The sequence below is a fragment of the Pipistrellus kuhlii genome, unplaced genomic scaffold (assembly GCF_014108245.1).
Source record: "Pipistrellus kuhlii isolate mPipKuh1 unplaced genomic scaffold, mPipKuh1.p scaffold_m20_p_17, whole genome shotgun sequence".
Lineage (NCBI taxonomy): Eukaryota > Metazoa > Chordata > Mammalia > Chiroptera > Vespertilionidae > Pipistrellus > Pipistrellus kuhlii.
In genome coordinates, this window is record NW_023425482.1 from 7,746,387 (window position 1) to 7,774,099 (window position 27,713).

Sequence of the window (27,713 nt, forward strand, 5' to 3'; positions counted from 1 at the left end):
ATGGACAGAGTGTCAGCCTTCACACCAAAGGCTGTGCTCGGTTCCCTGTCAAGGTCATGTAGGTTTGATCGGAGCTGAGGAGGAAGGAAACCCATTATGTCTCTCTAACATCCATGTTTCTCTCTCTCTCTCTCTCTCTCTCTGTTTCTCCCCCCCTTCCCCCCCTCCACACACACATATACACTTTTTCTAAAAAGACCAATGGAAAAAATATCCTCCATGCCCAGCTGGCATGGCTGTGATTGAGCATCAACCTATGTCAACTGAAGGTCACGGTCCAATTGTCTGTCAGGGCACATGCCTGGGTTGCGGGCTCGATCCCCAGTGTGGGGCAGGCAGGAGGCAGCCAATCAATGATTTTCTCTCATTATTGATGTTCCTCTCTATCTTTCCCTCTCCTATCCTCTCTGAAATCAAAAATTTTAAAAAGCAAACAGAAAAACGGGATCAGCCCCATTTCATGAGCACATCTTTGCATTTCCCATATTCTTCCATGTTGGCTCACTTTAGACTGTGGAAACGCCAACCAGGCCATGCTTGGCATGTGAATTCAGGGTGCTGGGCTGGGCCCCCCGGCTGTGGTTGGGGCCTGGCGGGAGAGAGCCTGGGCCCCTCCGTGCTGGTTTTCCACGGCCGGGAGGTGTCCTCCGGAGTCCATCCTGGAGGTGAGGGCCCTGCACCGATGGGACGAGTTCTCCTGGGCAATTCTCTCCTCCAAAGGTGCCCCCAGCTCCCAGGAGGTGGAAAAGGTCACTTCACCTGCTGGGTTGGTTCGTTACCTCTCCCTGTGGCTGGCACTACAATGTCTGCTCAGCAAACGCATGGCTGTGTGCTCCCGGGTGTGGCCCCAGTGCCTAGGAGGCTCTTAGCCAACGTCTGTTCAGTAACTGACCAAGTCCAAGTACATGGACTCTCTCATTATTGATGTTTCTATTGGACTATTCTCAGCTATTAAAAACGAGATTAGTTAACAACAGTTGAACTGGATATACAAATTCTATTGTCCTGTTTTCCCCATTGTTCTATCTACTTGAACTTCTAATAAAAAGGTGGGAAAATAACAATGACACCAATGCAGAGTTTATAAGAAACAACATGGAGATCCCTGGGAGATGGAGAAATTATGGAACCACGAAAGTGGTTTACCAACGAGATTGTGAAGAAATGGACCCCAGCGTCACTCAGGGATATCTGTGGACATGGATTATGGGTTTTTTACTCTGTACATCCTACCGATGTTTCTGGATTTTTATAATTAGGGGAATAAGAGTTTTATAAAAAAGTATGAATAGATAGTTTAGGGTTTTAGTTTCCCCATTGTCCTTCCCCTTCTCTCTCCTCCTGGAGGGCTGCTGACTGTCCCTAAACTGTGCTCTCTCACCTCGGAGCCAACGAGGCTTCCCTGTGTCCGTGGCGATGTTTGTGCTGCCAGAAATCCAGCCCGAGAGAGAAAAGAGGGGAGAGAGGCTCCCGCACCCGGAACCGGGGTAGAGGGGCGGGGGGGGGGGGGGGGGGCGCCAGAAGCTGGGTGCCCAGGACAACCCCCAGCTGTGAGCTGAGGCCTTTCTGCTCATCAGAAAGCTATTCCAGGGCAGAGTGCCAGGTGTAGGGATCTGCGGTAGATCCCCAGGGCGCAAAGATGGTAGGACACTTGGTCCTGCCCTCTCTTTATGCAGAAAAGAGCCTGAGATCCAGAGAGGGCTCTCGACCTGCTCCGGGTCACATAGCAAGCAATGGCCAAGGAGGGACTTGGCCCCACAATTCCCGAGTCCTCCCTCCCAGGACCCCTCACCACACTCCAGTGCCCCCTCTTGACCCTCCCCCACACACACACACACCAATGAGCCTGGGTTTTTCCCTCTGTTGACTGGACCCCAGTAGCAACGACTCCAGCCCTTGCCCCACTTCCTGCATTTCCAGGTTTTGAAATCATCCCTGAGTTTTCCAAGGAAAACATTTTGGTTTTTCTTTCTTTTCCTCTGCTCGTCGGAAGAAATCCGAGAACCCTCCCTGCAGACAGGCAGCGAGGCGTGCCTCAGTGTGACCTTAGGCCTGAGGAACCCGCGGCCGCCGCCGGCTGCGGAAAGATAGGACAGCAGGCCTGTCACCGGAGCTTGGCCAGCGCGTGAGCCCCGAGCGGCAGGAAACACAGGGTGTTGTCAAGCTCCTCAGGTCCCTGGCCTTAGGCTCCTCGCAAAAAGAACTGCGGTCTGCTGTGCCCCCAGGGTTCCCATTACTTCTGTGTCCTCTGTGGCCAGCCCCAGAGAGGGGTAAAAGACCAGGCTTTGAATTAAAAAGGCGTTTCCTGTGGCTGCCATACCAAATCACCCCAACCTAGTGGCTTGAACAACACACGTTTATTACCTCCTATCCCGGGTCTGAGGTGCCCGGGAGGCAGCGTCTGTGGGCGGGGACAGGAGGAGACACCCTGCCTTCCCAGCCGGAATCCAAGCCCCCGACATGTTTGAGTGAAAAGGGTTGAGCTCGCTTTTCTCTGGGGCTGACGTTTCGGAGTCCAGGAAGCCAGGAGGCTGGCCATGAACTCAGGAACGGCTCGCCCAAGGCCACTGCAGACTTACCGTTGGCCTGGCCCGTCTTTTGAGTCCGAGTCCGGCTGGGAGGCCAGGCCGAGAGGACCCAATGGGACTCGGGCTGGTAGAGGCCCCAGCTGGGTCCCCTGGCGAAAGCAGCAGGTGGTCTGGCCCAGGAAGTGGCTCTGACCTAGACGGGCTGCACGGGTGTGTGTGTGTGTGTGTGTGTGTGTGTGGGGCCCTTCCTGGCACCGTCTGGTTTCCTCCCCGAGGTGGGTGATTACTCTTCCACGTCACAGATAGGAAACCGAGGCTCAAAGAGGCGTCCTGGTGGCCCCAGGGCCCAGCTAGGGCAGGGAGCTGGCACTTCGCCCCGTGGGCAGAAAGCTCTAGGGGTGTCGAACTCAATCAGAGAAGGGGCCAAAATCTAAAATCCAGCCTAAATCGCGGGCTGAAGGGTTTACTGAACAGTCATAAACTGTCATTGTGATGGAAACGCAGCGGAGTGCAGTGATGACAGCGCGGTGCGGGCCACATTGCAAGGCCTGGCGGGACGGATTTGGCCCGCGGGCCTTGTGTTTGACACATGTGCTCTACAGTAAGGCAGGGTCCTGCCCACCTGGGAGGGCTGTGCCCCCGGCAGCCCAGGAATGGGGTCTAGGTGAACTCTCACAGACACCGAATGGTGGACAGAGGATGGACGAGCCCAGATGCTGCAGAGGAGTGGGTGGGGAGAGGACTGGAAATGGGGGGATAGGGGGGTGCTTAGCCTGGGTAGCTGCCGTGCAGGAAAGGTAGTCTTAACGCAGGGCGCCCGCTCCAGGCAGCAGGTGGCCCTATAAGACTGTTTCCTTATTCACCAAAGCGAGATGATTGGGCTAGAGCGAGATCTGAACATAGCGTGCAGATGAGATACTAAGTTTGAGGACCCCTGTACTAGAGCACAGTGATGTATAGCGGTCAGTCGTCTGGCTTGCTGTTGGCACTGTGTCTGTGTGAGAGGCTGGCCCTGTGCTGAGGAAACGCACGGAATATTTGGGTAAGAGGGCATGAGTGTGCAACCTGCTCAGAAAATATAGTGCATGTACGGAAAGAGAGAGAGAGGATGAAGCAAGCAATAAAACGTTAACAATTGAGTCCTAGCCGGCGTGGCTCAGTGAATAGAACCTTGGCCTGGGGACTGAAGGGTCCCAGGTTCAATTCTGGTCAAGGGCACGTGCCCGGATTGCGGGCTCAATCTCCACCCAGTAAGGGGCATGCAGAAGGCAGCTGATCAATGATTCTCTATCATTGATGCTTCTATCTTTCTTTCCCTCTCCTTTCCTCTCTGAAATCATTTTTAAAAATATTTTAAAAACAATTAAAAATAATCGGGGAATGTGGGTGAAGGAGTTCTTGTATTATTTCTGTGCAAACTGAAATGCTTCCAAGATAAAAAGTTACAAAATAAAAAGAAAGAAAAGTCAATACCCTGGTTGGGGGGAGAGAAAGAGCAAGGCTGGAGAGCAGTTCCGATTCAAGGAGACTGAGCGGGCTCAGGAGGAGTTGCAGTGTGTCTGGACTCTGTGACTCCATGGGGAAACGCGTGTGAGGAGAGAGGGGTGTTGGGTGTCAGCGCTGCATCTTGTAATTTCCTGGGTGTGGTGGTCACACGAGGGTGTTCAGAACCATGCCCTTGCTCCTCTGCGGTGTACACTGGGTTTTGGGCTAAGGGTCCAGATGTCTGTAACCCTTTCTGTGATTCAGCAAAAATACATTTATAGGAAAGAGAGAAAGCCATGCACTCCAAATGTGTGTGTGGGTGGGGGGGGGGTGCAGAATTACAGTGGGGTCCATGCTATTTTTCTCAAGGACACACACCTCCACACAGCTGCAGCCACGGGCAGTGAAGGCCACCCCCAGCCTCTGCACCCCCTACCCATCTCTTAGCTTTTCTCTCTCTGGCCACAAGATGTCCCCACGGAGCCCTACTAGAAGGCGGTTTTCGTTTGTTCAAGTTTCTTAACGTTTCTAAGATGTGAATTAAACCACTGCCCTTTCTCTCTGACCTGCTGCTCTTTCTCCCAGGGTGTGTGAAGGCAGACTTTTTTTCTCTGATGCACTTCCCCTGGTGTTTTCTGGGGGCTCACCCAGCCCTCTTTGCTGTCCCCACATGGGATCCCCATGAAAAGGTCTCTGCTGCCTTCTGGTGGCCACTTCCTAGAACTCAGACCCTACCCTCCTTGAGGAGCAGAAACCTGAAAGGCTTGGCAGCTTCTCCTTGTCCTAAAAGTTTCAGAGTTTCCAGAGAAACGGCCCATCAGCTTCACGGGGATGTTTACCTTAAGGAACTGGCTCAAGCGATCGTGGGGGGGGCTGGCAGGTGTGAAGCCCACAGGGCAGGCTGGAGCCAGGCAAGAGCCAGCAGGGCGTTCTGGAGGCGGAAGTTCTTCCTCCCCAGGGAACCTCGGTTCTGTTCTGTGGTTGTCCGGGGAGGAGATGAGGCTCACCCCCACTACAGGGTCATCTCCTTTACTTAAAGCCAGCCGACTGTGGGTGTGGCCACCAGACACCGTCACAGAAAAGGATGCTTTCCTGCTGGTTTCTGACTCCTGCTTTGCTAAGAAAAGGAGCCCACTGTGGCTTCTGAGTGTGCGAGGATGGAATGAGTCAACAGCCAGCAGGGCTTTAAGAACAGCTGGCACAGGGCTGGCCTGAAGACCTTAGTTATTATTGTTGTTACTAGAGGCCTGGTGCACAGATTCGCGCACCGGTGGGGTCCCTCTGCCTGGCCTGCACCCTCTCAAAATCCGGGACCCCTCGGGGGATGTCAGACTGCTGGTCTCAGCCTGAACCCCACAGGCCAGGCCGAGAGACCACACCTCATGCATATGTGTCCTTATATCCACATGGGCCTCTAATATGCATGTAAGATCCTTGGTTAATCTCTTCCTGCTCTCCCCCTTCTCCTTTCCCTCTGAGATTCACCAGTCTGTTCCATGTTTCCATGCCTGTGCATTGAGCGTCTACCCCCTGTTGGTCACTGCATATCATAGCTACCGGTCAAACAGTCTAACAGTCACTTAGGCTTTTATATAAATAGAGGGTGAGAATCACCTGCCTGAGTCGTAATTAAGTTAGAGAAAGAGAGACAGGGATGTAGAAGGAAGGAGGGAGACAGGGAGGGAGGGTTACTAGTTTCTTATGCCTTTCTTTGAGGTAAAATGTAGATACACAGAAATGTACAAATATTACGATTAGTAAAACGTATTTAAGTAGTACAGTTTCATATGTGCTATCATATGTTCTTCTTTTTTGTGTTATCCCTGTCTTCCTTCTTTTCTAATAGGAACAGATAGTTTTTATAATAAAACAATACAGTGATGATACAATTAAGATGCATCCTCTGTGCTTTCCCAAACGCCCTCCTGAGTAGCCAGGCCTCCTGGGACCCGCCTGCCTGCCTTTCCCAGGCCCCCGGGGAAGGCCTGAGGCCTCCTGAAGGAAGGGGGCCTCAGCACACGGGACCCACAAACACCACTGGGCCCAGGGCTGAGCCCGCCTCCCGGGCACCCAGGGCACTGCCCTGTCCCACAAGAACCTCCACCTGCAAGCGGAGAGAGGGGCCTCTCTGGGACTCCCCCGGCCAATGCAGGGCTGAGCAGGCCCTCCTGACCCTCTGGGAGAGGCCGGCCTGGGGAGGGGTTGTCAGGCAACCAGCCGAGTCTCCTCCCAGGGCAGCTGTGAGTGGCCCCGTTGCCCAGCAACCAGGTGGCAGCGTCCCCTGAGCCAGGACCAGCAGCTGCGCCCAGCCCTGCCCTGCCCTGTTCCCAGGCTTGCAGGACCCCTGGGGCGCCGTGCTTCCTCCTCAATCTCGGGACCGCTGGGGCCTCTGTCACAATGAGCATTGTTCTTGTCAGGTAAGGGGCTCTGTCCCGGGGCTGGGAGGTGGGAGGGGGCGGCTGGGTTTTCAGGGCCCCGTGCACGCAGACAGAAGGTGCAGCTGGGATGGCGCGATGGGGATGGAGTCAGGGAGGTGGGGGGTGGGGAGAGTGAGCTTTCTTCCACCCAACTCTCCTCGAGGCCAAAAGAAAGCGTCCAGAATATTGCCTCTGTCCCCTTCTCCAGCAATACTGCCCACAGCTCCGAGGAAGCCAGTCCACAGGGCCCTCCCCCAGCTCCCCTCACTCCCCTCCGCCTGGAAAACCCCTCCTCATGCCTAACACCCGCCAGGCCTCGCCCCTGCTGTGGGACAGTCGAGACCTCACGCTCGGCCTGATTCTATCACCGTTCTCTTCCAACTCGCCGGCCCCTTCACCCGTGGTTTCCACGCCTGCTTCCTTCCTTCCAAGCCCAAGGGTGCCTGTGCTTCTTTAAAAAATGCAGCTCTCGGACCTCCCTCACAGGGATCCTGGTTTGCAGGTCAGGGCTGGGTCTGGGGAGCTGCAGGCTTAACGTGTGCCTGGGTGATCCTGACGGGGGCAAGCGCTCGGCCTGCGGGCACTGGCACTGCGGGCAGCTGTGTGACGCTGAGCAAGACGCTCGCCCTCTCCGGGCCTCAGCTCGCTCGTTCACTAAAAACGCTGACAGCGTTAGTGGCTTGCTCATGAGTGATGCGAGCGGACGAGTGTTTTGCAAACTGTGACGCGGTGCACACGCCAGGGTTTGTCAGGAGGAGGTCGAGGGCCCTCCTCACCCTTTCCAGCTGCAGGGATGTGATTGGGTGGTTGCACCGGGGACTTCGGTCACCTGGGGAGAGGCGGCAGATCCTGGGGACCGGGGCTCGGGGGTGGGGAGCGGCCTGGGTGGGAGGTGGGTGCCGGGGTGTTTAGGGGAGACTAAGTTCAGCGGGGACTGCTGGGGGGTGGGGGGAGGATGAGCAGACGGTGCGGCTTTTCAGGGCAGGGAAACTGCTCTGGGGCATGTGACGGTGGTCATGGGCAGCGGGTATTTGTCGAAACCCACAGGATGTGCAAACAGCACATGCGCCCTAATGTAAACTATGGCTTTTAGGTAATAGTGCGTCACTATGGGCTCATCTTTTGTCACGAATGTCCCCCGGTGATGCAGGATGTGCTCGTGGGAGGTGTGTGCGCTCAGAGACAGGGTTCCGGGACCTCACTGTACTTCTCACTCTGTTTCTGTGGACCTAAAACTATTCTCCCAGAAAGATCATCCACTTAAACATAAAGCCTCAAGGTTTAGAGAAGGAGAGTTTCAACAATGTGGGGATGAGCTAGACCAGAGGGAATGTCATAGGGAAACAAAGAACAGCTCTGCCGGGGGACAGAAGCCCTCGGAGGGGCCTCAGGGGAGGCGCGTTGGCACTCCTGCCTGGCCACTGGCCATCTGTGGCCCAGGCGACTCCGCATCGGCCTCGAGGGGCTGACCCTAACCTTGAGCGCCATCCCAGGGACAGATGCCTGCCCGGGCGCTTGCCACCGAGGAAGAAGGTGGTGGTGGGGGAGCCCGTGTCGCTGCCCAGACACCCCCTCAGGCCCCCGCCCCCTCAGGGACAGCCAGGTGAGGGCAATGGAGAGCACCGTGACCAACGCCGAGAAGTACTTCGGCCACTTCTGCTCGCTGCTGGCTGCCTACACCCGGAAGACAGCCCGGCTGCGGGACAAGGCCGACCAGCTGGTCAAGCAGCTCGTCGACTTCGCCAACACGGAGAACCCCGAGATGCGGGCCACCCTGAGGAACTTCGCCGAGGAGCTGGCCAGAGTGCAGGACTACCGGCAGGCCCAGGTGAGGCAGGCCTAGGGGGCAGGCCCAGGTGAGGCAGGCCTGGGGGGCAGGCCCCAGGGCGGGGAGGCCCGGCGGGGGAGGGGGGGTGGGGGGGGCCAGGCCCGGGTTGGGGGGTGGAGGACAGGCCCAGGTGAGGCAGGCCTGGGGGGTGGGGGTGGAGGGCAGGCCCCGGGTGGGGGGAGGGGGCAGGCCCAGTGGGGCAGGCCCAGGTGAGCGGGCTGCAGAGGCCCCACGGCCAGAGCCAGGGCAGAGTCAGGGGGTGGGGACAGCCCTGCAGGGGCCACAGCCAGGGCCATCTCCTCCCTGGGTGTGGGGAGGCACCTCCATTTAAGGACTAAGAACAGGAGGCTGTGGGGGCTGGATGAGCGGTGGACGAGGCCAGAAGGCCCAGGAGGCCGGTCCTGAGTCCTGCACCTCTGGGCTCCAGAGTCCCAGCAGGAGGCGCATTTCGGGCCCAGAGGCCTGGAGAAGGACAGACATCCTGGGGCTGAGGCCAAGGAGACTGCAGCGTATTAGTAACACAATTAAAAATAAAAATCTCCTGCCAACCCCAAAACTCCTCTCCGTGATTGTAAAAAGAACAAAACAGCCTTTCTGCTAAACGAGTGGCACACAGGCCTGCAGGGCGCAGGAGACGGGGTCAGTGACGGGAAGACAGACCAAACCCCTGCCCGCGCAGCCAGGCCCGGGCCGCGGGGCCCTCCCAGGCGCACATCGGGTTCTCCGGGAGGGAGGACGGTCCCAGGCCGGGGGCTCAGCACCGGTGCCCACAGGTCTCTGATTGCACCTGGGGCCCGGGTGGGCCCTGTGCCAGCTGACGGTTTTTATCCAAAGGGAAAGGGGAGTCTCACGTTTCTATGACCAGCAGGGGGGTCACCGCTTGGAGCAGGTGGACGCTTGCTGCCTTCCTGATGTCTCTGTTTCTTTCCTTTTTTTTTTTTTTTTTTTTTTTAATACATTCTATTATATTGTGTGTGTGTTTTTTTTACAGAGAGGAAGGGAGAGAGATAGAGAGCTAGAAACATCGACCAGTTGCCTCCTGCACACCCCCCACCGGGGATGGGCCCACAACCAAGGTACATGCCCTTGACCGGAATCGAACCTGGGACCTTTCAGTCCCACAGGCCGACGCTCTATCCACTGAGCCAAACCGGTGTCGGCTTGAAATCTTCGTTTCAAAGACAAGACTGCGCTCTGGGTCATCAAGCCCCCAAGCGGCCTCCTTAGCTTGGACAAAGGTTTAGAAGGTCTCACAGGGACAGAGAGGGGCTCCCAATGGCAGGTCTTCTAAGGAAGTGCCTCCAGGAAAGGGAAGGGAAGTCCCTCTCCCTGTGGGCTGTGGGGATGGTCTTTTAGATTTGTGTTTATCCTCACAAGGTCAGAAGCCGCAGTGAAGAGACGGAAGGGGCCTGTGGGGAGCCAGGCGTGCAGGGAGCCGTCCTCCAGGCAGCAGCCTCCCGGGAAATGTGTGAGAAATGTAGCTCCCAGGCCGCCCCAGGACCTGCTGAGGCGGAATCTCTAGGGTGGCGCTGGCAATCTGGGTTCTCAGGAACCCTCAGGGGGCATCCCGAGGCCCCCTCTAGGTGCCATTTCTCGATTCTGAGCCACTTAACGTTAGCTCTGATTGTGATTTTCACCATCACTGATATCGTTTATTGGAGTGGCTAGTGTCAGGCTGGACTCAGGGGTGTGAGCATTCCCCTCGCCGGCCCCGCTGTGTTCTTAAGGTCAGCTCTGCACCCCAGATGAGATCCTAAGGCAACCTGGAGCAGTAAAAGAGCGACAGGTCCCATTCCTGTATCCATCCCGTGGGTACATTCTTTATACCCATTCTACAGGCACAGAAATGAGGCTCAGTGAGATGAAATGCATTGTCCAAGCCTTGAGAACCCGGAACCCAGGCTGGTGATCGCAGCTGCAGGGTGAGGGAGGGCGCCCCTGCTCCCTGACCCCTGCAGGCCCCGCCTGCAGCGCTGTGTGTGAGGATCCTACACACGCGGGCTGGAGGCGGCTAGTCTCCAGGCCTCTCCCTGGCTCCCTCCACTGATTCCCTGCGTCTGTGCTCCCCAGGTCGAGAGGCTGGAGACCAAGGTTGTGACTCCCCTGAAGTTCTATGGGCCTCAGATAAAGCAGACGCGGGTGAGTGAGGGCGCTGCCCTGTGGGGTGCACCCTGCCCGGGGCTGGCCGAGCCCCAGCCCCAGGAAACAGCCCTCCTTCTTCCTTTAGGCCGAGATCAAGAAGTGCAAACACATACGGAGTAATGAGATCAAGCAACTGGAGAAGCTGGACAAACTGAGGCAAAAGTCACCTTCGGATAGGCAAATGATCGTATCCTCCCTCCCCTGGCGTCCAGCCCGGGGCCTGGGGCCAGGGGCCTGGATGACCGTTTGTCTCCGGCGCCCTCTGGTGGGGGCTGCTGGTTAGCCTGTCTCCTTAACATCTCTCTCAGTCCCAGGTGAGAGTCACAGGACTGTCTGGGGACGGTAGATCGCATGCAGGTAATGAAAAGCCTCACACCTCGGCGAGGTGAGCTCCTCCCGGGCAGGTGTGTGCCGAGCTCGCGAGGAAAGTCAGGGGCCCTGGGGTCTGTCTGCCCCGACACCAAGCAGCCGGTCAGCCGTCACCCCCCTAATCAGGTCACCTGGTTAACACTCACACGAGGAGGCACTTCTAGACGAGGAAACCCGGACTGAAAGGTGACTTCCCCAAGGTCACCAGGGGAGGAACGGGGCAGCCCGAACTCAGTTGAGGGCGCTCGGAAACCCAGGCTGTGCCTGTGCGGAGTGGGGTCAGACAGAGGACCAAGGCAGTGGTCGGCGAACTCCTTAGTCCACAGAGCCAAATATCAACAGGACAACGATTGCAATTTCTTTGGAGAGACACACTTTTTAAACTTAAACTTCTTCTAATGCCACTTCTTCAAAATAGACTCTCCCAGGCCATCCATGGTATTTTGTGGAAGAAAGCCACACTCAAGGGGGCCAAAGAGCCGCATGTGGCTCACGAGCCGCAGTTTGCCGACCACGGAACCAAGGCATTAGTTGATTCACTTGAGGGTGTTCCACGTGCAGGAAGTAATGACTCTCAATGTGGAGAATCATCGCTCAGCGGATGCCCTCTGCTTCCTTCTGACAGCCACCCTGGGAAGTAGGTCTCACCCCTGTTCACAGGCAAGGAAGCTGAGGCTCAGGGAGGCTAAGTGATTTGCATGAGGCCACACAGGCAGCAAGTGCATCTGTCTAAGCAGCACCTGCCCCCTTCAGCCATGGTCCTGCTCGGCCATTTCTTCCATGACCAAATGGTCCAGGGACCCCCTGAGCCGGGAGAGCCGGCCTCCCAGCAGGGCGAGGGTGGTCCAGAGGGAAGCGCCCCTGACACTGTGTGTCTCTCACGGGCAGGCGGAGACCGGCGTGCAGAAGGCCTCGGCGGACGCCAGCCGCACCACCCACCAGCTGGAGGAGACGGTGGACGCCTTCCAAACGCAGAAGCTGAAGGACCTGCAGGTGGGGTGGCCTGCCTGTGCTGGAAGTAGTGAGGGCTGCCTTGTTTGTGCCGTGTGTGTGTGCATGTGCATATGTGTGCGTGTGCGTGGGTGCACCTAGAGAGTGTGCTCATGTGTGAGCGTGGGTTAGCTGTGCCCGCTCAGCTCCCGGCACAGTTAATCCCAGCCTAATCCTGGCCTCGGGGCAGGAGGCCGGCTGCTCCGGGCAGCTGTCCCTCCCAGCTGGCCTGCTCAGTGGCCAACATTCGGCAGCCCTGCCCCTCATCACCCACCCAGGCCCAGCTCCCCACCAGGAGGACTTGGTAGCGTACGTCACCCCCACCCCCTTTCTTTCCACACCAGGACCCACAGCACTTGCTCTGACTTCCTCCTTTTCTCCATAAAGTTCTAAATGCCTTCCTCCTTCTGCCTAGACGTCACCCCAGTGCAACTCAGAGCCGTGGACCCAGAGCCCAGCTCTTACAACAGGGCCTCGGGGCCTCGGGGTCTGAAAGACAAGCGGATCACACAGGCCCCTGCATCCACTTGACCCGCCCTCTAGTCCATTTTTCAAACTGTAGCCTCAAGGATCTCACCAAAGGCTGCTCCAATCTGTCTCCCCCAGGTTCAATGCCTCCTGCAACTCCCCTTGTTCCAAGGTAAAGGCCTAGATCCTCCCCAAGGCTGAAGCCCCAGCTCCGCCCCCAAGCTTCATCGTAGACATTCTATTCCAAGTACAAGTGCACCTCAGGTCCTTTGCACAGGCTCTGCCCTCTGGCAGGAAGGCCTTGGACTCTCAGGAAAAATTGCCTGGACTCCCAGGCCAGTCCAGCACCATTCCTTTTTGATTTTTAAATTTTATTGATTTCTGAAAAGAAAGAAGAGAGAGAGAAAAAGAGAAACACCACCGATAAGGGAGAATCATTGATCAGCTGCTTCCTACACTCCCTCTACTTGGGACTCAGCCAGAAACCCGGGCATGTGCCCTCACCAGGAATAGAATGCAACCCTCTAGTCTAAGGGTGTCGAACTCAATCAGAGAAGGGGCCAAAATCTAAAATCCAGCTTAAATCGCGGGCCGAATGGTTTACTGAACAGTCATAAACTATCATTGTGATGGAAACGCAGCGGAGTGCAGTGATGACAGCGCGGTGCGGGCCACATTGCAAGGCCTGGCGGGACGGATTTGGCCCGCGGGCCTTGTGTTTGACACATGTGCTCTAGTCAGTGTAACCACTGAACCATGCTGGCCAGGTTCCAGCCTCGTTCTTTATTAAAATTTTTTATATATTTTATTGATTTTTTTACAGAGAGGACGGGAGAAGGATAGAGAGTCAGAAACATCAATGAGAGAGAAACACTGATCAGCTGCCTCCTGCACACCTCCTACTGGGGATGTGCCCACAACCAAGGTACATGCTCCTGACCAGAATCGAACCTGCGACCCTTCAGTCCGTAGGCCGACGCTCTATCCACTGAATCAAACCGGTTAGGGTTCCAGCCTCATTCTTAATATACTCTGTTCCACTCCCTCTGGGGGCTGTTAGGCCAGGGACAGATTACTTATATGTTTAGTTTACTCCTTAATCTAACAAATGTTCAATACACACCTACTATGCGCCAAGTGCTATGCCTGAGGCTGGGGACACCACAGCCAGAAAAGCAAGGCCCCTGTCTGTCCTCGTGAGATTGGCATCCTGCCCCGTGCCACAGGCCCCGCCGTGCCGCATGCCATTCACCGCGGAGGGGAGAGTGTGGTGGAGAGAGAACTCGCTGCTCCGTGCCTGCCTCCCACACTACATGTCCAGGGCAGACCCCAGCCCGGCTCGTCACCTGCTGGGTCCTGGGTAGTACTCGGTAGATGTTTGGGAAATGAGTAAATAAACAAGCACACAGGAGCCGCCGGTGGTAATTAGTGCTCACGCATGCACAGTGCAGGCAGGCCTTCATTAAACACCGGCTGGCCATTATTAAGCACCTGATGTTTGCGGCCTGAAAACAGGGCTCTGTAAGACGCCAGTGAGAGCACGTGATTCCCAGCGCCCTCCACGGTCAGGGGGCACCACAGGCTGCCATTGAAAGTGCGCATCCTTAAAACTTCGGGGGTCAAGGTTAAGGTGACCAGACGTCCCACTTTTGGCGTGACAGTCCGGATATTTAACAATTTGTCCCGCGTCCCGTGGCGTTTTAAAAAGTCCCGACTTTTTTAACACGCTGCAGGACACGGGACGGATTGTTAAAAATCGGGACTGTCCCGCCAAAAGCGGGACGTCTGGTCACCTTAGGGTGGTAAGGGACACTTAAATAAGCCACCCCACAAAAGCCCTCCACATTGTAAGACAGAAAAACCCAGAACTTGCAGGAATGATTGCCACCATATTGGTTTTAGGTCACGCTTCTGATAAAACGGTCAGACTTCCTCTCCAGCCCCCCTAAAAAGAGCATCAGCGACCCTTTCACACAGGGGTTCCCGTACCTGAGCATGCGTGGGCAGTCACCTGGCGGGCTCCTGAGACCGCAGAGCAGCCGGCCTGCCCTGGGCTCCACTGTGGGGCGGGGGCCGCTGAGAACGGGCACTTCTGAACAAGCTCCCGGATGGCGCTGGTGCCGCTGCCACGAGCAGGCTGAGAGCTAATTGAGTTCTCGTGGGGCTCTGCGGACAGGACTGCCCTGTGCCTACGGTGCAGAGAATTACACGGAGGCCGGAGGGCATGTCATTCCCTAGGCCCCAGGCAGCGTGAGGCTGGGAGCCACCTCTTGATTCTCAGCTGCCATCCCCAGCCTGCCTGCCAGGGGCAGGAGGGGGGAGGCAGGTACTTCCACCAGCCCTGGGACACCCTCCGCGTTCTTCTCCCAGGCTGCCTTGCGGCTTCCTCTGGCCTGCCCCTCCCAGGTGCTGCCCATGTTACCTGGTGTGTTTCCAAACTTCAGGCTCCTTCCCTGGCACCACGCCTGTGCCCTGGGAGGGCCCTACACAGAGGAGGAGCTTGTAATAGGCCCCAAGCACAAAGGAGCCTCTGCTGGGGCCTGACACACAAAGGGGCCTGTGCTGCCCTAGCCGGTGAGGCTCAGTGGATAGAGCATCGGCCTGTGGACTGAAGGGTCCTGGGTTCAAGTCCGGTCAAGGGCATGTACCTTGGTTGTGGGCACATCCCCAGTAGGAGGTGTGCAGGAGGCAGCTGATCGATGTTTCTCTCTCATCAATTGTTCTAACTCTCTCTCCCTCTCCCTTTCTCTCTCTGTAAAAAAATCAATAAAATATTTGAAAGAAAAAAAAAAACACAAAAAACAAAGGGGCCTGTGCTGAGCATGACACACAGCAGGAGTCTCCTCTTGGGCCTGCACACAGTAGGAGCTTGTACTAGGCATCCACACAGTAGGAGCCTCCACTGGGGCCAAACAGGCAGTAGAAACTCTAAAAGAGCTTACTGAGACAAGCTGAACCATTTGATCAAGAGAAGCCAATATCTAATTACATGTTAATGTGGTAACAGGCCAGGTTGTGGAGCCTCTGGGCTGAGCCATGTCTGCCAGCAGCTCCCCTCCCTCTCCCGGAAGACCCACTCACAGCCCGTGGGTGGCAGAGGCTGGAGGCTTGTAGTCGTCAGCCTGCAGGGTGAAGGAGCCCAGGGCGACAGCTGAGGAAGGAGGCCCTTCAGAAAGTCCTCTCTGAGGAAGGAGGCCTCTGCCTTTCCGGAATAAGCTTACGAACGGGAACGCATTATCTGTTCGAATAAATTAAAAATAACACTGACCGAGGACCTATCCCCATGAAGATGGCTGATGCCTCCTCGCCCCCCAGTTTGCCCACATTTGAGGTGACCCCGGACTCTTCTTTTGACAGCGTTGCTTATGTGATTCCCTCTCCACAGAAAATTTTTCTGGACTTCGTGACCATTGAGATGGTCTTCCACGCCAAAGCGGTGGAGGTGTATTCCAGCGCCTTCCAGACGCTGGAGAACTACGACCTGGAGGGGGACCTGCAGGTGGGTGGCCGGGGCGGAATTCGGTTTGGGCTCTGTCTTGATAGAAGCAAGTTGGCAACATGCTGTGATTTTTAAAGCATTTGAAAGACTCATTCTGACGAGCTGTCGTAAACCTGTGCCCCTGGGTCCCTGTTTAAAAACCAGCAAGTGAATCGGCCACGAGAAAAGCCTCTCCAGGGGGATGCGCGCTGTTGCTGGGATGTTCTCGCGGAGCTCATGACCCGCCTGAGCTAATGGAAATGGAGCGTTCGCTGTGACCTGGGACACGACGGCCATGCAGTCACGTGTCCCGGTCCCGTGGTGGCTCTGGGGTGGGTGGGCGCCGCTGGGTGGCCCTCCCTTGGGCCTGTGGTCCGTGTTCAATCGGGCGTAGCTGGGCTGGGGACCTGCCCAAGGCCGGCTGCTCCCCGTCTGGCGGTTGATGGCTGCCGTCCGGGTACAGGACAGGCCCTGGGATTTGCAGAGCTCAGTGCAAAGTGAGAACGTGGGCCACACTGTCCGACAGTCATTAAGCGTCTCCAGCGGTTCCCTCTGAGCTCAGGGCCCTGGAGCCCGGAGGCCTGCGGCAGCCTCTCCGGGAGGCGTGGGCCTCCGCACAGCGTGGCGGCTGGTCCAGGAGCCAGCGTCCGTCCCGGGACTGAGCCAGGAGGAAACTGTCCCCTTTGGTGACCGAACCTTAGAAGTAACTTAGGGTCACTTCTCCTGCATTCTGTTGTTAGAAGTGAGTCACTGGGGCAGCATTCAAGGGGAGGAGGATTGCATCCCAGCTCCTGGTGGGAGGCAGGTCAAAGAATGTGTAGGGGCTCTAAGACCACCCCGGGAGGTCAGAAGCACATTGGCCAGGCTCTCCTGCTCAGTCATCCCCGTGACACGCCTGTAGGGGGGACAGTGATCTCTGATTTTCCTGTGTACCCAGCCTCTGGGCCTCCGTTTCCCCGTCTACAAAATGGGTCGAGAACGCCCACTTCAGGGGCTATCGTAGGTCGCATAGAATACTGAACAGGAGGTTCCCAGAGAGGTCGGTGCGGGTGGGGGCTCCGGCGGTGTAAGCTGTGCCCCACCATCTTCCCACTCCCACTCCCCTACCTCTGTTTCCCGATTGGATCTGACCCCCCTGAGTCTCTCCGTGGCAGGATTTTAGAGCCAAGATGCGCGGAGTTTATGGGCAGAAGGACGCGCGGCCCCGCAGGGACACGGCTCCCTCCGCAGCTGTTCCGTGGTCTCGCCCCAGCCAGGTGAGCACGGGGGCGAGGGGGAGAGGGGGGTGAAGGGGGGCTGTCACACCTGTGACAAAGCGAAGCGACCGGAGGGGAGGCCATTTGAGAACATGGGTTTGAAAGGAGATGCCGAGGAAGTGCTGCTATTATAGCACGTGTCCCGCACGCCCCCTAGAGGCCCCCTGCAGAAATGTGCACTTGAGAAGCCAGGGCTCAGGATGGTCCTCTAGGTATTAAGGGAGGCAGCCTAAGTACAGACTGGAAGCAGCCTCCTGCCAATAGGGTAGGTTCAGTCACCCAGCGGGTGGGGGCGAGGGGGAAGCTCTCCCCACAGTGTGTGGAGGGGGCGGGGGGTTGACTTTCTGAGTCATTCTCCCCAAAGGCAGCAGAGGAAGTACCGCCCCAGGCAGGCCAACTGGATCCAAATCCACGGCTCCCGAGCTGAGTGACCTTGGGAATTCCTTAGCCTCTCTGTGCCTTAGATTCCTCTCCTGCAAAGTGAGGCTAATAACAGTCCCCCCTCCGTAAGGCTGTGGCGAATGTTAGGCGAACAAACCTACACAAAGCATTTAGGAAATGCTCCATACTCGTGGCCATCGTTATTGTCATGGATGTTCAGTTATATCATGGATGTCGCTGTGACGATGATGGTGGTTATTATTTAGAGCGCCCAGAGCACCACGCGCAGCCAGAGAAAAGAAGAGGAGGCGAGTGAGGACGACTTCCCCGAGGAGGAGCTGGAGGAGGAGGACCTCGGGGGCTGGGACAGGGACTCCATCAATGGGATGAGAACTTCCAAGTCCAGAAAGTAGGGGCTGACCTGGATGTTTGGGGGGACCCTGCTGCGTATCCCTGGCAAGTCATGTGTCCTCTGAGCTTCAGTTTCCTCGTCTGTACGACAGGGACAATATCTCTCACCTCCCAGGGGGCTCTGGGGTTCAAGGTGCCCAGCATGGTGCCTGCCGCAGAATGGGTGTCAATACACAATGGGTGCATCCCGACCTGACTCGTGCTGACTCTCATTTCCCACTATGACCTGGGGACCCCAGTGTATGTGCTGGAGTCCACATTCCCTCTTTTTATAAAGATGCCAGCCCCGCTGCCCTATCCAGGATGACCCCATCCTAACCAATTACAAGTAAGAGTCTATTTCCACTTTCAGAAGCCCTGGGAGTTAGGACATCAACATGTAAGTTGATTCTTACATCATGTAAGTTGTTGACTCTTACATACATGTGAGTTGATGAACATGGTATGCAGGGAAGACCTCGGGACTGGGGACACATCACAGAAGTCCAGGGAAGTGGAGGGGCGATGCTGGTCAAGGAAGGGGTGGGTACATGATTTTCTCATCAGTCGTCATTGGTGACAGCATTTCTTTGACTCCAGAAAAAAAGTTATCTTCTGAAAAGCCTCTGATATCACTGAGAAGATTGCAATTTCTCACGGGTATGTGAAACAAGCAACTAGACAGCCTGACTTTTCCTTCGATGATAAATTATTTCAGTTTTCAGAGGGGTCACGGGGGTCACTGCAGGATGAACATCCTCACCACAGTGATTGTATTACCCGGAATCCAGCTCCCTGGCTCCTCCTCAGGGAAGCCCACCCCGATTCCACCCAGAAGGACATTCTAAAAATAACTAAAGCATTCTAAATTCTCTATATCATAGGTAACTTATAAAATACCATATTCATAGATTGTATTATATATTATATATATTCACATTTCAACTATATCTTTTATCTTATACTTGATACGATAAGTATATATATGTATACACACACACACACACACACACACACACACACACACGTAAATGTAGTTTTTAAATCTTCAGTTGTGCCCCAACCCTACTGATGAATAAGTTGCTTATTCATCTGGTAGTCCTGGAGCCTGATGGTGCCTGGCACATAGTAGGTGCTCACTAAATAAGTTGACCTCTCCCTTTCCCCTCTGGCCCCAACATACCCAGAGAACAACCGTTCCTAGGTACAGGGTTCAGACAGCTGGCTATCCTTGTTACTATCTCCTTGGGGGTGGGAGGTGTCATTTGGAAACTGGCAACAAAACTTCTAAGTTCTCTCTTTTGGGGCCCCAGGTAAGAAGTGGGGCTGGTAGAGCCAGAAGCAGCATGACTCCAGGGTCTCCCTGAGCCACTGGATTGGGTGGTCTTCCTTCCTCTGCATCCCTTGCTTTCCCCTCCTCCTCACTGAGCAAACTCACCCTGTTGCTCCCCAAGCAATCTGTGCAGATGTCTGAGGAAGCCACGTCTCATGACGTGAATAAATGACTTCCAGAGCAAGGCTCTTCTCCCAGGTCTGGGAAGAGCTGAGAGGCTTCTTCAGAGGACCAGAGCCACCTGGCGCTGAGGCAGGGGAGCTGGAGGCATGTGGCCGACAGGAGCAGCACGAGTCTGAGGGGAAAAGCCATCACTCGGAGTTCCGGAAGTGTGAGTCCAGGTTTAAGCTTTGCTAAAGTCAGCAAAAGGTTGCAACTTGCAAAGAAACACCACTTGAAAGCTTAATTGTTTAAATTCCTTTTCTATTTAGTTTGTGAATTTTGAATACTATATTTTAAATTTGTTCCTATAAACTTGAAACACAACACGTTGGTTCTTTCTCTTTAATGGGTAGGACCCTTCCCATGGGTATGCCTCCCATCAGGAAAATGAGAGATCGGGATTGAATTGGATTGGATGGTGATAAGCACAACTCTGCCATTTGCATATGTTGCATTTGCATTTGCATTTGATTCTCACAGGAACCTTTTGGGATAGGTGATGATTTCCTTCCCGTTTTACAGGTGAGGAAACTGAGGACTAAACAATGATTTGGCGGAGTTATGGGAAAGGTGGAACAGGACCTGGGCCTCCCGCCCTGACCCGCTCTGCAGGGTTCCGCTGCCCATCAGAGGGGTCCTTCCCCTTCCCTGGAGTTGCCTCTAAATCTAGCCCTGAGCTACTCCTGCTGGTGGGATACTCCTAGCCCCAGGGGAAACATCAGATGTGATGTCCAAGCTGGGGCATCCGCCATCCAGGCTGTCCCTCCGTGTATGGTTAGGAGGGGCTGGAGTCCTCAAGTGTGGGTGGGAGAGTGGGGCACGTGGAGGTGGGCCCCACCCCACTGAGCACAGGGAGCATGCCCAGCCCCCCTCACCGTGTGGCGAACCGTCTGCCCTGGGCCCCTCGAGCTGAGCTATTGTTTCAGGCTTTAGTACCAAGGACTCCTTCTCCAGGCCCTTCCTTGCTCCTCACTTCACCTCCCAGACCTGGTTGGGCCAGAGCATTAGAACGAGGCTACTGACTTCCTTTAATTAGAAAAAAAAAAGCCCAAGTATTTCACAAAATGCCCCTGTCAAGCCAAGTTGGAAAGGACAAATAAACACACCTGTTTGTTTTGGGTAGGCGCTTCCATCAGTTCCCAGTACTGCCCCTCAAACCCCCAAATGCAAGAGGCGAGCAGCTTGGCTCAGAGGAAACGCAGGGTTAGGATTCCAGATGGAAGCGGCTTGAGGCATCTGGAGGCCCTGGGTTGAGGCTCAGTCCAGGTGGGGCCACTCCATTCCTAGGGCCTACCCCCCAAGTGCCCACGCAGCTCCAGGCTCCGTATCATTCAGAGGAATCACTTCTTGGCATTTCCCATGACACGCACACATCTGGGCAAGACCCGGACACTCCCCAAATGGTGACATCTATTTGACTTCAGAAAAAAAGTTATTCTCTGAAAAGCCTCTGATATCACTGAGACTGCAATTTCTTGGGGATATGTAAACAAGCAACCAGGCAGCCTGACTTTTTCTTCAATGATAATTTATTTCAGTCTCCACCTTCTGACAGTCCAAGGTGCAATATACGGACATTCTTTTTCCTCCCAGCAACAGCAGTGCTTCATTTCGGCACCGTTCTGAGATCCTCAACCGTGAAACTCTGTTGACCAAAAGTACAGTTTGCAGAGCATCACCCAGTGGGACACATTGTACAACCGCAACACATAAAAGGCCCGAACGCCGCCTTGGCTCCGAAAGGTGATGTCCAGAGGCAGGCTTAGGCGTGAGACAAACTGGGTGAGAGAGAAAACGGGGGATGTGCGTGTGTAAACCCCACCGGAAGCCCCAGTGGGAGCCAACCGTGTCACCAAGGCGACCGATGTCCCAACCCACTCACGGGTTCTCAGGGGATCGTGCTGTTGTTGAAATTCTGGCATTTTCTAATGTTCAAATGTTGGCTTGTCTTAAGGGGTCCCTGGGAAGTGACAGCCGGGCTTGCTCATGACCTCACAGGCAGGGGGACGTAAGCCTTACTGTCTCCAGGTCAGGATCCCACCCATCAGGCCCCGTGTGGAACCACCGTGCACACCCCACATCCCGTTCTCCTTTCACGAGCACATGGCCCTGGGCGTAGGGGAGACTGGCACAGCCCCCCATCCTAGGACTGACCTTCAGGGCCATGGGGATTTGCTAGCAGGAGTCCTCTTTATGGTTAAAGTGCAAATCCCAGTCAGGGGTAGCGCAGAGGAGCTCCAGGCTACAGGGCTCAGGTCTGACTGGCCTTGTCAACGCCTGGAGTCTGCAGGTCAAGCCAGGGTCTGGCTCCCCCTGGGGCAGATGCCCCGAGAGAGCTGTGTGTGTGACAGGGAGGGCGGGCCCAGACCATCCTGGCTCGGTCCTGAAAACGATGCGTTTCCCACAGCAACCAAGAACCGCCCCTGGGAGCTCTGCCCCACTTCAACCCTGGTTTCCACTCACCAGCTGCTGACGGGGACACAGGCTGACACCAGCTTGGTTACCCAGGGAACCATCCCTCCTGAGGAGTATGATGGACAGGCCCAGAAAGGGTAGGGGACACCCCTGAGAGCCTGCCTTGGCCTCAGCATGGCTGTATTCGCTGGCTGTGAACAGCCTGGAAATGATTCCTCCATCTGTTCTCCGGAGAACCAACACACTCCTATTCCCGGCCACACGGGGGTAAGGACATGCCGGACACATGGCCCGTGTGGCTAAGTAAGTCCTGCCCTGCCTGGGGCCTGAACACCGCACACCAGTCCATTAGAGGTACTTCTGGTCACACAACTTCCCTTCAAGGGGAAGCTGGGCGGAAAGCCATTCAAATAAAACATCCCAGAGAAACACGAGAAGGAACAAATGGTTTACAGAAAAGCTGGGTGAGCCGGCTGAGTCGTCAGAGCAATGGTACAGGAGAACCAAAGGCTGGGAAGGTGTGGGAGGGGCGAGAAGAATAACCTTGGAGCAGTTTCATCTAAGGTTGAGGAAGGTAAGAGGAAATTAGCTCTAGACCAGTGGTCGCCAACCAGTGGTCCGAGAACCACTGGTGGTCCTTGAGGTCCGAAAGGTTGGCAGCTGCTGGTTTAATGAAACCTTTGGACCTGCTGGGTGTGGTGGGCGGGACGTGCTGCACCCGTCTCCTGAGGTTGGGGCTGGGCCTCAAGCCCTCCTGCCCTTTCCCTGATTCCCAAGCTCCCTCAGTTCTGGGCTAAGGACTCAGCCCCCTGCTGCATAGCTGTCTTAAGTTTTGGGTAATTTGGCAATCAAGCTGACCTAACCATGGGTCTACCTGGCTATTCCCTAATTAAAAAGCCAAAGGTTAGGGCACAGGAATGCCCAGGAGGGCCAGGCTTGCAGTTTGTGGCCCTAACTTCCGGTCACGAACACCCAGGCCAGACAGAGCCCAGGACCAACTCCTGTGCACATGAATGCTGTGCTTCTCGCATCAGGAGGCCGGGTGGTAAATTAGCCACATAAAATGGTCCGTGAAAGAGCGAACCTCCAGCTGCTGCCCTGTAGCCACATGAATCCCGCGGTCTCCCTGGGCAGGGAGAGGTGAGAGCAGGATCCACGGGAGGTGCCTGACTCCCTCCCTGGCCGCTGCCCGGCATCCCCGGGGCTCTCGGGGTTAACCCCAACACCCAGGCCTTCGTTGGGAGCAGAACTAGGAAGTGGACTCCTTTCCCAGTCCTTTTGTGACGTAAGAGCCTCTTGGCCCACTTTTCTTTCCGTTGGCAATAGGAAGCTCAGACTATTCATCTCACTGTACAAAGTACTTACAATATCAGAATTTGGCTCTCCCTCCCTTTGGTTAAACACACACACACACACACACACAGGCAATCCGAATACTAACGTGGCCCCACTTAACACCCACAAGCATTGCGAAAATTATAACAAAGCTTAAAAACATACAAGGCTGCGTTTCAACCTCCGTTTTCCAAGCAGGAAACGTCTCCCTTGTGAGCATCACATGTCTCTGGCTCACTATGCCTCAGCCCGGGGCAGCCAGCAGGAAAGCTGGGCTGCACTGCGAATGGCAGGCCTAATGGCTGGGCCTGGGAAACTGCACCTGCTGGGACCGGGACCGCTCCCCTTGGACTCCACCTGAAGCCTCCTGCTCCGCGGCTCGGGCTCAGGGGCTTACGGGAAGGGCCCAGAGCTCGATGACCCAAGCGTCCTGTGTGGGCACAGGGTGAGCCAGCTCCTCACCAGGGCCTCTGAGAGTGCGTCCTGGGTCTGCTCGTCCCCCCAGACCCTTCCCCTCTGCTCTGCCAGACCCTGGAGGGAGGAGACCACGTCACAGAGAGGAGAGGAAACACCACTGAGGCAAGCTGCCAGCCTTCTAAGGAGCCGCTCCTGCAGGAGGCAGTCTGAGGTGAAATGCTCAGCCAAAGGCAGTTGCCAAGGGAGACAGAGCAGCCCCCATCCCCCTGGCCGGGCCGCACCAGGGTCTCAGCCAGCGCTCCCTGTGGGGCTGGGCATGACAGGCAGCACCTCTAGGGCCAGACTTAGCCTCCTGGCCCCCATTGAGGAGCTGGATCTATGAGAACAGGACTCATAGGGGAAAACAAAGCAACCCTTCCTTCCACTTTCAACTGCCATCTCCAGGGGCCTATTGATTAAAAAATGTCTCCAGATCTTCTGGGAATTAAAGTGTTTGGAAAAGCCTGTAGAGGCCAAAGCTGCATTTCCTCCTGAAGGCCGCTCCGGCCCACCCCGCAGCTCCCAGGAAAGTCTCCGAACACACCCTTCCTCCTCCAGAAACCACGCTAACCAAAGCTTCCCACCAACTCCTTGGAGCACAGGGCTAAGCACTCGGGGCGTCTTGAAATCTTAATTCATCTCAGCTGCTCGGAAATGACTGCTAAAGCAACACGAGCAAGCTGAGGGGCCTCTGCAGCCCTGCAAGCTCGGACAGACCTCGGGGAGGCCCTGGTCCTAGAGGGGTGCGGAGGGGGCACAGCAGCGCATCCAGGGCTCAGGGCTGGATGGTTGAGGGGGATGAGTTACCTAGAGGAGGCACTGGATGAGGGAGGTCCACACACCCTTCCATTTTGTTATTTCTCCGAAATGTATTCCTAGAGACACTGCCATCACTGGGGCCTGGAAATGGGGCTGGGGGCAGGACACGCCTGCCTGTGCAACCTTCAGACACACGGCGGCAGGCACACCAGCAGCACAGCTGTGCTCGCTTAGTGACATCGCCAGGGAGGCTGACGTCACACACACACACACACACACACACACACACACACACACACACGCTTTCAGCTGACGACATTTACGCCACACACTCAGACCACACTTTCTCATGATCATCCAGACGTGCGTTCAATGGCTCTGCCAGCACCTGCTCTTCTCTGGAACCTTCCAGGGAGGCATTCCATCAGTGCCCGTCCGTCCGAGCACTGGCTGGATGAGTGACCACCGGGCATGCATCCGCTGTGCTCGAGAGGAGACAGTCATGTGCTGTGGTTTCGAGCTGGAGGAGGTAGTAGGGAAAACAGGAGGGAGGACAGACAGCCCCAGGAGCCCATCTGAAGGTCAGTGCCCAGGAGGAACGAGGCTGAGAAACTCCCACTGGAGGAGCCAGCATGCCGGACGCATGCTGGCCGACTTCAGTGTACTTGGCTGGTGAGCCATGCCTGGTACACACTCAGGGAGGAGTCCCGCTTCCCAGGCACCGGATGGGGGAGGGGTTACCTGCAGGAAAGAGCTCAATGGGGCCTGGGCTGCAGCAGGAAAAGGCGCCTCCCCACGGCTGCCAGGGGTGGAGGGCGGAACACTCTGTTGCCCTCTGCTAGCAGGCCTCACACCTCTGCCACCAGGAGCCGCCTGCGCCCAGCTGTGTCCCTTCTCTGAAATGAAGAGCAGCACTGTTTGCTGTGAGAAAGGGCAGTTGTCTTGCAGCCACTGAAAAACTCTCTTTCCTGTGCTGTTTCCTGGGACGGACGGCTGAGGCTACTCCCAGCGAGCGAGAGGGCGCTGCCAGCTGACCGGGGACAGTTCCGACGGCGACACAGACTCCTCACGCTGGGCTGACCGCTGCGGTGACCTCTCGGGTGTTCCACACAGACTGAGGCCAGGCCCTCTGCGCTAGGCTCTCTCCCGCCCTAAATGAGAACCTCCTGGAGATTCCTGTGATTCTGGTTCCTGTGACACGGCGGCGGGGGGGGGGGGAGCCAGGAAGAAGCCGGCACCGGCATGGACCAGCACTGAGAGGCCCTACCCGCCACACGTCCGCGCAGCAGGAGCCGATGGGAGCCTGCCCTGCCCACGCCCGAAGCAGAGCCCCAGACCGCCTTCCAGCTGCTGTGCCATCGTGGCCGGCTCAGGGCTGCCTGTGTGCATTCCCACGCACCCCCCTGTCCTGCAGGGGCTGCGGGCAGACACCGCCCTGAGCCCACCGTGGTCCTGGCCTCCTTCCTCTTCCTTCAATTCCATGCCACAGGCCTGGCACGTGGGAGGGTGGACGTCACCTCGTTTTAGTCACACAGTCCAGGGACACTTTGGCACGTGAGCGGGGGAGTAGACACAGGCGAGGGGGAGGGGAGGCGGGCAGCCGGGGTCTTCTAACCGCTAGTTCTGGGGCAGCGTGGGGCGGCGCTGGGTGCTGCCGGTGTCATGCAGGGTCATCAGGTGGGTGACAGCCAGTCGCTGGCCCAGGAGAGCGGAGCCCGTCGGTCCTGAGGAGTGCCCTGGGCGACGCCGTGGCCTACTCGGCGGCCATCTGCTCGATGTGGTCGCTCAGCAGCTTGTATTGCTCTGGAAGAGAGGACAGTGCGTTTTGTAGAAAGAATGGTGGCATGGGCAGGCGAGTCCTGCTCTTCTCACCGAGGCAATGACAAGTCAGGACCACGTCAGGGCCAGGTGTGGACATGCACCTGCAAATGGGCTCCCTGGCACCATGGGAACCAAAATACAGAGTGTGGTCCCTCGGGCCCTCCCAGAAGCCTGTGGGAGGCACATGGTGGGAGAGGAATGGGCTTCCTGCCCTTTGCTGGTGTGGCAGCCTGATGACAACATCTGAGATAATCTGGGGACGCCTCTAACTCTCCCCTTCTTGAGGCCACTCTTTTGTAACGCTTTCAATTTGGTGCAGGATAATGTTTTTGTTTTGTTTTTTTTGTTTTTTTTGTTTTTAATTTATGCAGTTATTGGTTGATGTTCGTATGTGCCCACAACTTTGGCATATTGGGATGTTGCTCTAACTAACTGAGCTACCTGACCAGAGCAGGATGAAGTTTTATTAAACACACACAACATTGGCCAATCCAAATATGCACCGAAGGAAGGCTTGGAGGCCTGGAAGAAATGCTGTTTGTAGCAGGTGGGGTGGTGCATGAAGGTGGGCACAGCCCTATGTCGGGGGAGCTGACATCAGCAATGGATCCCCTTCTGTTACAGAAGCAGAAACTCTAGATAAACCTCCATATCCCTCCACCTTCCCCACCTGCCCGCCCACTGCAGCAGGTTTAAGAAACAAAGGGAGGTCATGTGGTGGCCATTTAGAAGGAGGGGCAGCTGGTGGTGAGTGTGGCCATTTTTAAGTTCAGAGTCTGAGCACCCAGTTACATCCTTACCCTTGTCCCTGACCTGGCACTGCAAGCTCCCCCGCCCCTGGCAACCCTTCCGGGCTGAAATTGCTTCCAAACAGCGCGAGCAGTGTCTTGTGCATTTAAGTCGACAGAGACAGAGGAGGGGCAACCCAGCGGACTTAGCACCCCACTTCTCGCTAAAACGGGGGCCATGCCTTCAGCAGGCGGGGAGCCTGGTCTGCAGAGCACTGGTCCCTGGGACAGCAGCCCTGCCTCTGGCCGAGACTCACCTTCGTCCAGGTTGCCGATCACAGCCTGCTTCTTCAGGAAGTCATTGCACAGCTTCTTGGTCAGCCCGAAGGCCAGCATGTTGTGAGTGAACGTGCTGGAGAGAAAACACCATGAGCTAGCACCCTCCTGCCCTCCGGTGGGGGGGGGGGGGCGGGGGGGGGGAACCAGACCCGCCCTTCTTTCTGCCGCCTGCCGCCTGCCTGGGACTGTCAGACAGAAGTAAAAATAAACCGGTCCTTGTCAGCCGGCCAACGGCTCCCTGTGGAAGTGCCGCCTCCGGTGTGGAGACAGGAGGTGGGTGAGAGGGACCGGAATCCAGGCCGAATGTAATGAGTCACATGCTGCCGAGGTGTCTGAGCTTCTCGCTGTGCTGACCCTGTCACCGAGCGCGCCCCGTGGGTGGGAGCGTCCCCACCCAGCGTGGGTGTCGGCGTCAGCGCCTCTGCTCTGTTCTCTGGCTGTGGGTGACCCGGTGTCACGAGGGTGGGGCTGGGCCCCTGCTCTTACCCCAGCTGCCCGAAGGTGATGTTCTCATTGAACCTCAGGCTGTCGTCCCGCTCCTCCTGTGTCATGTGGCACCACTTCTCCCTGCAAGCACAGGGGCAGGAGGCCGTTCAGAGCGCCCCTGCGCCCGGCCACTCCCCGCCCTGCTCT

The 27,713-nt window shown here is 56.4% G+C and overlaps 2 protein-coding genes across 3 annotated transcripts in view; one reads left to right on the forward strand and one right to left on the reverse strand.

Annotated features, from left to right (window-relative positions):
• Positions 1-8,042: 8,042 nt before the first annotated feature.
• CIBAR2 (CBY1 interacting BAR domain containing 2) lies at positions 8,043-17,942 on the forward strand. The gene is made up of 8 exons (XM_036440567.2): positions 8,043-8,258; positions 10,329-10,397; positions 10,486-10,587; positions 10,709-10,714; positions 11,658-11,762; positions 15,613-15,726; positions 16,860-16,961; positions 17,609-17,942. The coding sequence occupies exons 1-8, from the start codon at positions 8,043-8,045 to the stop codon at positions 17,753-17,755; spliced, it is 861 nt and encodes a 286-aa protein (XP_036296460.1). The 3' UTR covers positions 17,756-17,942.
• A 2,796-nt stretch (positions 17,943-20,738) lies between these two features.
• The window catches only part of KIAA0513 (KIAA0513 ortholog), a 52,966-nt gene continuing 45,991 nt past the window's right edge, over positions 20,739-27,713 (reverse strand). For both annotated transcript variants that reach the window (XM_036440565.2, XM_036440566.2), the window contains 3 exons: positions 27,567-27,647; positions 27,059-27,153; positions 20,739-25,995 (listed from right to left, as the gene is read on the reverse strand). In XM_036440565.2, the coding sequence (XP_036296458.1) occupies positions 25,946-25,995; positions 27,059-27,153; positions 27,567-27,647 (226 nt within the window). In that variant the 3' untranslated portion in view covers positions 20,739-25,945. The remainder of the gene's footprint in view (positions 25,996-27,058; positions 27,154-27,566; positions 27,648-27,713) is intronic.